This window comes from Nothoprocta perdicaria, unplaced genomic scaffold (genome assembly GCF_003342845.1).
Source record: "Nothoprocta perdicaria isolate Ctin4 unplaced genomic scaffold, notPer1 scaffold_85, whole genome shotgun sequence".
NCBI lineage: Eukaryota > Metazoa > Chordata > Aves > Tinamiformes > Tinamidae > Nothoprocta > Nothoprocta perdicaria.
The window spans coordinates 1046216-1056350 of record NW_020456143.1 but is presented as its reverse complement, the minus strand read 5'-3'; the positions used below and the strand labels follow the sequence as shown (position 1 = coordinate 1056350).

Genomic DNA, 10135 nt, shown 5'->3' with positions numbered 1-10135 from the left:
AGAAGAGAAGAGAAGAGAAGAGAAGAGAAGAGAAGAGAAGAGAAGAGAAGAGAAGAGAAGAGAAGAGAAGAGAAGAGAAGAGAAGAGAAGAGAAGGTCCTGAAAGGTCCGAAGTTTTGCTCTGTGAAGTACATCACCCTGTCAGTTTTAAGAGAGAAGATGGACCACCCTCATGGGAGCAGACACCCTTGCAGGTGCTACCCTGTGCTGGGGCTGAGATGAGATGCTGACAGCACCAATTGCTGAGATTTCAGCTTGTTTGAACTTTCTGGTCATCCTCAGTTTGGTTGTTTGGAAGAATGACAGTTGACTCAACTGAAGATGTGACTTAGACCACCAGTTCCTTTTGCATAGGCACTGATCGGAATACTAAAAGGATCATAAAGCCCACAGTGAATGTATGTCATTCCGGAGTAAAGCGTTCTCTTCCCTAGGTGTCTAGTGCACACAGAGGTGATTTCTATTAAAAAGGAATCGTGTTGCAATTCTATATTTCTTACTTTTTTATTTTTTTGGTAGGTTATAAATTTATTAGATTTTCAAAGTAAAAGTTGCACAAAAACTGAGACAGGATCAGGTAGCAGCATGTTTCAAATTTTCAAATTTAAAAGTTTGTAAAAGGAAAGGCATACCACCAGCACCACGGAGGCTTTGAAGGAGAATCATCTGAACTCCCCATTCACTTTGCTTCCTATGGAGTACTCCTGGAGAATTCTTTCAAATCAAATTAACATGGAAAAAAATGCCCTCTAGGAGCATATTCAATGCTTTCCAGTGGTTAATGTTCATTCAGTCCATGGGAGCAGACKGCAGCTAGTCCAAATTAATAACTTTTTATAGGTCGCTTGTAATCGCAGGGTGTGTTGATACAGCTTGTAATTGAGGCTAAATAGTGTAATGGGAAAATAAATATCCATAATACAGTGTTTCAAGGTTCTAATAAATATTGGTGGGTTGGATGGTAAATTAAATTAACATACATACTGAAGATGTGATGAGTGTGTTGAAGGGCTTATGGTTGGACTCGATGGTGTTGAAGGTCTTTTCCAACCATAATGATTCTGTGATTCTATGATTCTATATGAGGAGAAAGTACTTTCAGAAGGGTATTGATGGATGTTGAACTTAACCTAGAACTGCCTAAGGGAAATTAATTTTAGGATATAGCTTTGTAATGTATGTTTGTCATGATTACACAAGTAAATAAAGTAATATAAAAATCTCTTTCTGAGAATATATCGTGCATCTCTACTCAAATGTGTACAAAGATATTATATAGAAATTATACTGAGAAAGCATATATATGGAGAAATTGGAAATACTTGCTATGCAACAGATCTGTAGGATTAAAGAAAAGTAGAGAATTCTACAAGATGACTGCAAAACGGACATTGTCTTTCTCTAAAGTAATTCTTAGTAGGTAATACTTAGTTAAAAACTGCATATTTACATACCTGTATTTTTATGTTTGTGCTACTCTGTGTAATCAATTCCTTTATTATACAGTCATTTTACAGAAATATGCCATAGTGAAAAGATGAAAATAAACCACTTGTTTGTGTGTATAAAAAGGAGGCAATTTACACATGTAAAATGTGTAAATCAAAATTAATTCAGTTTTCAGGCAAAGCTGTATGAACAGATACTACCATATTTTGCTTCAKTAAGCARCATGCATCRAATTTACTTACTTGGACTTCTCAGTGCACTAAACCTTTTTATTATTAAAACTGCAACACTAATGTATTAGGTGCTTGCCAGATTGCACATCGGTGCCTTTAAAAGCCTTCTCAGTGATCTCTTAAAAAAAAGTTTAGTGCTTTATAAAAACTGAGAAAGGAAAACCAGACAAGTAGTGAGAACATCCCATATCAGAGTCTGTAAAATGGATATGTCTTCTCTATCTGATATTAACAGTAGAATGTGCAGTGGTTACCAGCCTATGAATCAACAGAAAGGTCATTTTATTCTGTATTGTTTGCATGTGCCTCTTTAAGCCACATGTTAAGGAAATTAAAATTTACGTTGTGCCTTTCTTTGGTCTACAGCGCCTTGCTAAAGAAGCTGAAAAGTATCAAGCATCACATCAGTGGAGGGATGAGTTTGGGGTAAGTTTCACTCTTTCTCCTTTCTCCTTTCATCTTCTCAGAATTTTCCTCTTTGAAATGGTAACTGTGTTTTTAAAATATACTGTTTATAAATCCATCACAAAAGGAATCATTGCCTGTGCATGTGTGTTTTTCTTTACTGGGCAAACAAAGATTCAGGCTGTGTCTGTGGTGAATAAAGTGGTTTTCCCCTTCATAAACTCCCGTCGAGCTTCACAGGCTCAGTGATGTAGCTCTGAGGTGCACCCAGGACATCTGTTTGTTTTGAGATGTAAGGAGTAATTACAGAGAAGACATCTGAGTGATAGCTACTATCAGTAAAATGTGTGTGCTCCTCCAAGCCCTGCAACATGGAGTCAGAGAATTGATTTTTAACAAGTTTTCAGTTTATGTGGTGGGGGAAAAAAAGAAAAAAAAAAAAAAAGGTTTTGTATACCTTCATGATGACATATAGTAAAGACAAGGGAGATCGTTGCAAAATATGCAACATTAATTCTGTGATTTTGCTCAAGTCAAATAAATACTATTCTGCATGACTGTAAGTCTCTTGGCTTTAGGCAACAGTTCTCTACTAAGTGTCAAAAACATTTATTATGTCTTCATTACCTGTTCTTTCAGAAATAAAAGCAGGTGGTATTTTTATGTGTTGCTGTAACACACCTAGACTCTGCCTGCACATATACTGGAATAATACAGGCACACAAATAAACACACAGTTGTTGATTTTTGTTTTTATTTTTGGGATGTTCCATGTTCCTCAGACACTATGACATGGAGATCTGCAGAAACCCTCCTGAGGTCAGGTCCCATTCGGATGGAAGTGGCAGCTCGTGGGAGTGCAGAGATGGTCTGGGCGCTGCCAAGGGGTTTTTTAAATGTGATCTATGCACAGGCACGGCTTCTAATCCGTGCTAAAACACAGGATGCCTGTTCCATAGGGATGCAGGAATCAGAATGTTGAAGCAACCTATTCTACTAAGAAAAAAATAGCCTGCAGTTTTGATGTGCTGTGCAGAACAGCCTGAATATTATCAGATACTCCTTATAATGATTTATTTTCCGCTAATGTAAACCCTGGCATCACATAACAACACCGTCCCTATTCCAGGGACTGTCCCAATCACTGTTTGATTTTCCTTTTGCCCTTTCCTCACTCAGACCAGAGACACTTTTGGTCTCATCAGAATTCATTGCCAAGGAGAGAACTTAAAGTAATTTTGATATGTGATTTTATATTAATGTGTGTGGCTCAGGCAATGACTGTGGTTAGAATGAAAAAAGAGTGCAGTTAGATTTATAATAAAGTAACTGCAAACCAAGCTTGTGCCTGACTGTTTTGAATTTGGATGAGAACACTATATAGTATGTAATAACCTTGACATTAGGTTATGCAATTAAATTTCAAATAAATGTATTAAGCTTCTTATAATTTAATTTGTTCCATTTTTGCCAGAAGTAATCTTCCTTCCATTCTGGCCTACTTTTTAGAAAATGCCTGTTCAAATTAGTTTGCACACAGATCTTTCCGATAAACTTAATTTTCACTGGAAGATTCATTCTCCTAATGGCTGGCAAGGAAAATAGAAGATGTACCAGAAAGCTTCCTGCGGTTGCTGGTTCTTAATGTACTCCTGGTAGCGTTATAAATGGTCTGCGATCATGTTGCATGAGGCTTATTTCTTTTCCAGGCGTGGTTTTGGGGTGATGAAAGCCCTTCAAGCTCTATTGCTTGTGAGTCATAAGAGAAAGACATTTTTGGGGACAGCCTGTTTCGGTTTCTAATTAGTTCACAAGCAGCAATCAATGTCCTTGACARTCAGATTGCAGCACAGTGATCGCCTATGGAGTTTTAGGGAGAAAATATCACAAACAAGAGAAAAAGAGAAAAAAACACAAAGGTTCTTTCTAGGGAATTCTATACTGGCTTGCTCGAGTGCAAGGCATGTGGAAGAGAAAGGGCAAAGAACATGAGYACTGAGTCCTACAAGGGCTCAGTTAATCAGAAAACTGTGAGAATGCCACTGCTAACAGGTTCTTCTGAGTGTGAATGTTTCTGCATGAGTCCACAGATTGCAGACTAAAAAAAAAAAAAAATTGCAAGATTTTACTCTGCAGGTTAGAGTTAGAGTGTAACCAAAATTCCCCATCCTCACATGATAACATGTTTTTTAATAATCTACTATGGGAAAAAAAGGTAAAAAAAAACAGATTTGATGCTGCAGTCACACTTTTGTTAACTTATTAACTTTTGTTAATACAGTGTATAATTTCATTTTGTCAGAATTTGCATTGTTAAGGGGAACAGTAATGTTAAGGATACTTTTTTTTTTTTTTTTTACATTGCAAAATGAGATAATCTGTATGATTCTTGTAGCAAAAAAAAAAGTTGAAACTGTGCTAATAGAAACAGAACTTCATGTCTATATATAAAAAAAAATCCTCCTAGTTTCAAGAATTGCCTCCTATTTCAAGAAGAGTAAGCAAACAAAAAAAAATGAAAATATAAATAAAGGAAGCTTTTAAGACTTTTATGTGCTTTTAATTTTAGGTATGTTATTATGTTCATAAACACAGAAAATAAAAATAGTAATTAAGATACAAATCTCCAATATAAGTTTGAACCTGAGAAAGTTGCTGAACCAATCAACTTGCTGAAAAGAGAGTATCTTATGTTAGTAATGTTAATCCTCTTTCTGTTCTGTGGTTATCAACTTGTATATTTTTCTAAATACACAAATTCAGTTTGGGGGCTATATCCCTCTGTGTGTGTGTCGTATTATATATAGTTAGATATATGTCATATATACCTAATCATGTACACACACTTTTAAAAATAAATGAAGGCTGTTGAATATATGTTGAGTGTCTTGAAACTGAAAGAAAATCAAAATCTAAAAAAACTTAAGAGAGTGTGTTTTAGATTTTTACCTTATTTTGAGAGTAACAAAATAGAGATTATAGTCTATTTTGCTGTTTTGCATCAGCAAATATCAAAATAATTTTGCTGAGGCAATAATTATTACAAAAAGTGCAAAATAATAGAGAGAAGTATTAAGGATATGGAATATTTTCTGCATTAAGAATAAAAAAAAATTAACATTGTTTTTTAAAATGTATTTTCTGATTAAAGGCAATTCCAATTAAAATATGGGATCCATGGTTTGCATCTAAAGACACTAAAATAATACTTATCTGTTACAAAACATTAATTCTCTAGAGAATATTTGTGAAGTGTGAAGGCCAATACTAAATGAAGACAAATAAAGAAATGCTGGTTTTGCTCTCTGCTCCATAAGCAGTGTGCGATTCCCTAGATGCATATATGTAGCTGAAGAAATAAAACTACTTAAGTACTCTTAGATTAATGCAGTTATAAATCAGGTGTACAAAATATTTCTAAATGGAGCAGCCTTGTCAGTTTGAATTTCCTCCTATTCTAGAGAGCTAAAGGATGGTATTTTTGACACTTGTGATGGTCCAAATATTTTGCTGGAGCACAGATGCATAGAAAAAAAAAAAAAAGTTCTGGAATTGGAAGGAGGAGGGAAGAATCCTTCATGAAATAATTGCTGTTATTCCCCAAGTGGATCTTCCACAATTACATTTGATACCACATTTGATTGCATGGAAATGGTTGGTTAACTAAACCAATTTTGTTTGCGATTGGGTTGCAATATTAATTGTACTTACACATGTATAAATATAAGGAATCTCATTTGTATTTTAACAAGGAGAATCTTTATGCATGGCCTATTAGCATCCACTTATTTATATGAAGACTGAAATTCAGACTTTTAGGAATTAATTATCACATTAAAAAGCCACAGGAAGAAGTCTTTCAATATGTATTATCTTCTGAGCAGTGGTGTTGTTTTATACTCTTCTGGGTAATAGTTAATTCCCTACATCCTACAGTTTCTGAGACAGCATTTACTGCTGTCTGGGCTTGAAAGTGAGACAAAAGGTCATGGAAGTAATATTTTTTATTTTTAATAATTACACATATTTGGTGCATAAAAATGTAGTGAAGAGTTACTCAGGAAAGAAATGAAGAAGAAGAAGAATACCTGAGATGAAAGCAGTCGTCCTTCACAAAGGATGATCTGCAGAGGTGACACAGGTATATCTGCAGAGCAGGAGCAGGCATCTGTCATTGCTTGACCTCTTCATCAGGTTGAAGACTTGAGCCCTCAGGACTGTCTGGAATTTAGCGTGGATGTTACAACAGCAGTAAAACATTAAACACATCTGCCAACTTTAATACTGCATTCTGATGGAGCAGTATACATAGCATATTWTATATCTTTTGAAAGAGAATGTCTATCTCTTAGGCATTCAGGGATATTCAGGGATTTTGGAGATGCTTGGGGAACCAACTAGATTYTTATTTTCCTCTCATGCCATCATAGAAAGGATACAGCTGTCCTGGGTTGAACCCCTAATAGTCCTCTTGAGGGCAAGGAGTGAGGGAGATGATAGTCCTTAGAATAGAGCAGAGCGCTGGTCCCTAGGGACTGAGAGGTGCCAAAACCTTCCCAGTTCAATGATCCATAATGAGTTATTTCATCAAAATATTTATTCATCAATCATAGCTTCACAAAATGCTCTGTTCCAATTGAAACCAACCAACCAACTAACCAACCAACAAACCAAAAAACTACAACAACAACAACAACAACAACAACAAAGAAAACCACCCAAATTCCATTGATTTTTGATTCATTTTGGGTGAGGGCACATGCTTCTAAAGCATATGTGACTTGGAAAAAAAAAAAAAAAGCATGCAGCATGATTGATTTGAATTGACAGGCAGATGGTCAAGGTCTTCGGGAGGATAATATTTCCTTCTCCGAAGGGCTGTGTGCCACCTTCACTTATGTGGCATATAGTTGTGATTTGTGCATAATTTAAATGAAATGTGCCATATATCTCACTGCAAGGATGTGAAATCAGCTTTTGACTGTCAGTGACTGTATGCACTTTGGCATCTTTTCACTCCGGGGACAGAACTGTGTGTATGCTGGGTAAGTTGTAAAAAGGTGAGGTGTAGAGGAAATAAAATTGAATCGTAAAGTACTGAAACTGTTTTTTTTTGCACAGGTTGTTGTGAAGTTTCTATGATTCTCACCTAAATAACACACAGCTCCAGTTCAAAAACAAACAGCATTTTTTGCAGGAACTTGCATGTCTACAAGTTTTTCAGTAGTGCTTTCTCAAAAGAGGACAGGAAGTATGGCAATTACTGCAATTTTCTCTCTTCTAGGGTAAAATACAGTATTTCATTTTTATTGCTTTTTGTATTTTTAACTGAAACTTCTCCCCATTAAAGCAAMATCAGCTTCATTTCCTGCTGTATTTCAAATAGTCTCACCTTCCCTTGCTAGAATTTGCAGAGTTAGCAAGCAGTGATTCCTAATTTAGTAGTTCAATTCCTCTTATTTTAGCAGTTCACAATGAACATGATCATGAAGGCTGAAGCCTTCATGTGACATAGGGGAATGTGACATAGGTGTCATCGTACAAGCACCAAATTTGTCTGGCATTCCCTCCTGGGAACAGGATCTCCTTGTCCAGCTCTGGATTTTAGCCCCCAATATTGAGTTTCTAATTTTCACAAAGACTCACRGATGTCCTCTGCATTACAGCTTTTTAGGAGACACATGTTTGATATAAGACATGTGTACAGAGTCAAAAAATGACATCTCTTTAGATAAAAACTTCTTTAAAGAGCAGTGCTCCTTGCTAGCTTGCCTGGAGTCTGCATMTGGAAGAAGGTGGCTCTATCTGCGTAGAAAACAGGAGGGTTTCCTGAGGCTCATCAAGACCAGGTCCATGGAAGTGCCCAAAAGCACTGGCTAACTGACTTCTCTTTTATAATTCYGTAGTCTTTTTCTGGTGACTCTTGATCAATTTTATGTTGCAATTATAGTCTTCTAAGATCAGTGTTGGCATAGGAGATTTCTAACATGCACTCATTCTCCTGTAAAAGATCTGTTTGATGGGTTAGTGCCATCTTCTGGCTATAATCCATGTGTTTTGTTTTGTTTTGTTTTGTTTTCCCATAAGAATTTTAATCCAAGATGGAATTTGTTCAAGGGGAAAGTAGGAAGACAAACACTAGCTTTGCATTCAGAATTGATATTATATATAAGCAGGGATCTTAGATGGGTAACTATAGTAAATAAATTAAAAAATGCATTAAACCAGTTTTTCTAACAGATCTTTGACCTTTGGATTTTAKTTATTTATACTAGCTTGTCTCTTAATATATTTGCATTTAGTTTAGGAGTGCAACTCTCTAATATAAATCATTGCAAGAATCTTATCAATGTGACAAAGTAGTTCTCTGGTAGAGAACGTGCCAAAAAAGCTTTTAGGATAGAGATGAAACACCTTCAATCATTGTTAAATCTTTCAAGCATTCCATTTCATCTGAAAAGTCAAATACATTAAAAGACATCTCATATTCTTTCTACTTATTGACCAGGAAACTCATTAAAAATTGTGCTGCTTTTGAAAGAAGGAGGGAAAGAGCAAAAAAAATGAAAAGAAAAAAYGAAAAAAGGTGTGAGTTCTTATTATTAAGACACCATGCATATGCATTATCACCTTCTTTTTGAATGATTCTTTAATGTGCTTTCTGAACAAACATCTTATTAAAAGCAAGATGTACTATTGTACTCAATTTATTAACACCCTGCAGGTTCTTTAGTTTACAATAGAGAGGTGCCGTGTGTTAAGAAAAGCTTTTTGCAGACAGCCCTTGCACATATTTTCTCAGAGGCTTCACTGACTGTGTAAAACAGTTAGATGAGATAATTATATTTCTTCATTTTATATTTCACATTTAAATTCAGTTTCTTAAATACATTTGTGATATGTAATTCTTAGCACAGTTTTACTGTGTTAGATAGGTAAAATAAATTAAAAATGTAATTCTGGTCTTGTTTGTTTGTTTTTTAAGTTTTTTTTTTTTTTTTTTTTTTTTTCTTAAAATTCACGATATCTTTCTCCTTGAATGCTTGCCATCCTAACTGGCATCTAGGATATTTCTCCTCTGTTTGCATTATCTACTATAGGAACTCAGTGGGTCAAAGCTCTCTATTCCTACTTAGAATCATGTTACCTTGACCTTTTTAATGTTGAACCTAGGAAATGTATTAGTGGTTGTTAAATRCGATTTACTGCTACTGGTTTCAAAATGCTAATAGCCTCCCAGAAGACATTTTTTTTCCCCATTTAAAAAAAAAAAAAGATATCAAATATGCACAAAGACTTCATTAATAAAGAAAGTAACATTGAAATGTAACGTTTCATAATAAAGGTAGACTTTTAAAGATTCAGAAATTCAGAAAATATTAGCAAGTTTGGATTCTTATTYCATACAATGAATGACAGCTATACAGTGTATACAGTGTAAACTGTTCAGTAGTCTTTAATGACTGTTTTTAAATGATAACCTTGGCAATTTTCTTTCTGATTTACTATTTTTCAAACTAAACTAGACTCAAAATATTTTTGTAATACTCTTTGATGACTGTTTTTAAATGATAACCTTGGCAATTTTCCTTCTGATTAACTATTTTCTAAAGTAAATTAGACTCAAAATATTTTAAGTGCTTTATATAAAAGAGGACAGAAACAGGGAATATGCAAACACAGACTTGCCTCAGACATAATATTTCACATTAAAAGCAGAGTCTTTTTGAAATTTTGAGATGGGTGAATTGGGTTATTTGGGGTGGAGATCTTTATTTGTGSATTTTCTTTTTTTACTCTGTTTCTTTCTTTTAACCTCTTGTATTTAACTTATTTAACTGACAAAGACATAGGAGTCATCAGGCAGTATCTTGAGAGCTTGCCTTGTTCATTAGGCAGAGGTTTTTTCTTTTTTTTTGATCTTAGATCAAAGTTCAGAATGTCTTTGTCACAGCTCATCATCTGTGGAAAATGAGCTAATGTGGCAAGTGGAAAGTTTAGGTATTTTAATGTTCAAAGGCTCTAGTATACTACAAATGTCATGAAATA

The 10135-nt window shown here is 34.9% G+C and overlaps 1 protein-coding gene across 2 annotated transcripts in view; it reads left to right on the top strand.

Annotated features, from left to right (window-relative positions):
* Positions 1-10135, top strand: part of CACNA2D1 (calcium voltage-gated channel auxiliary subunit alpha2delta 1) — a 336392-nt gene that overhangs the window by 153583 nt on the left and 172674 nt on the right. For both annotated transcript variants that reach the window (XM_026052203.1, XM_026052205.1), the window contains exon 4: positions 2048-2107. In XM_026052203.1, the coding sequence (XP_025907988.1) occupies positions 2048-2107 (60 nt within the window). The remainder of the gene's footprint in view (positions 1-2047; positions 2108-10135) is intronic.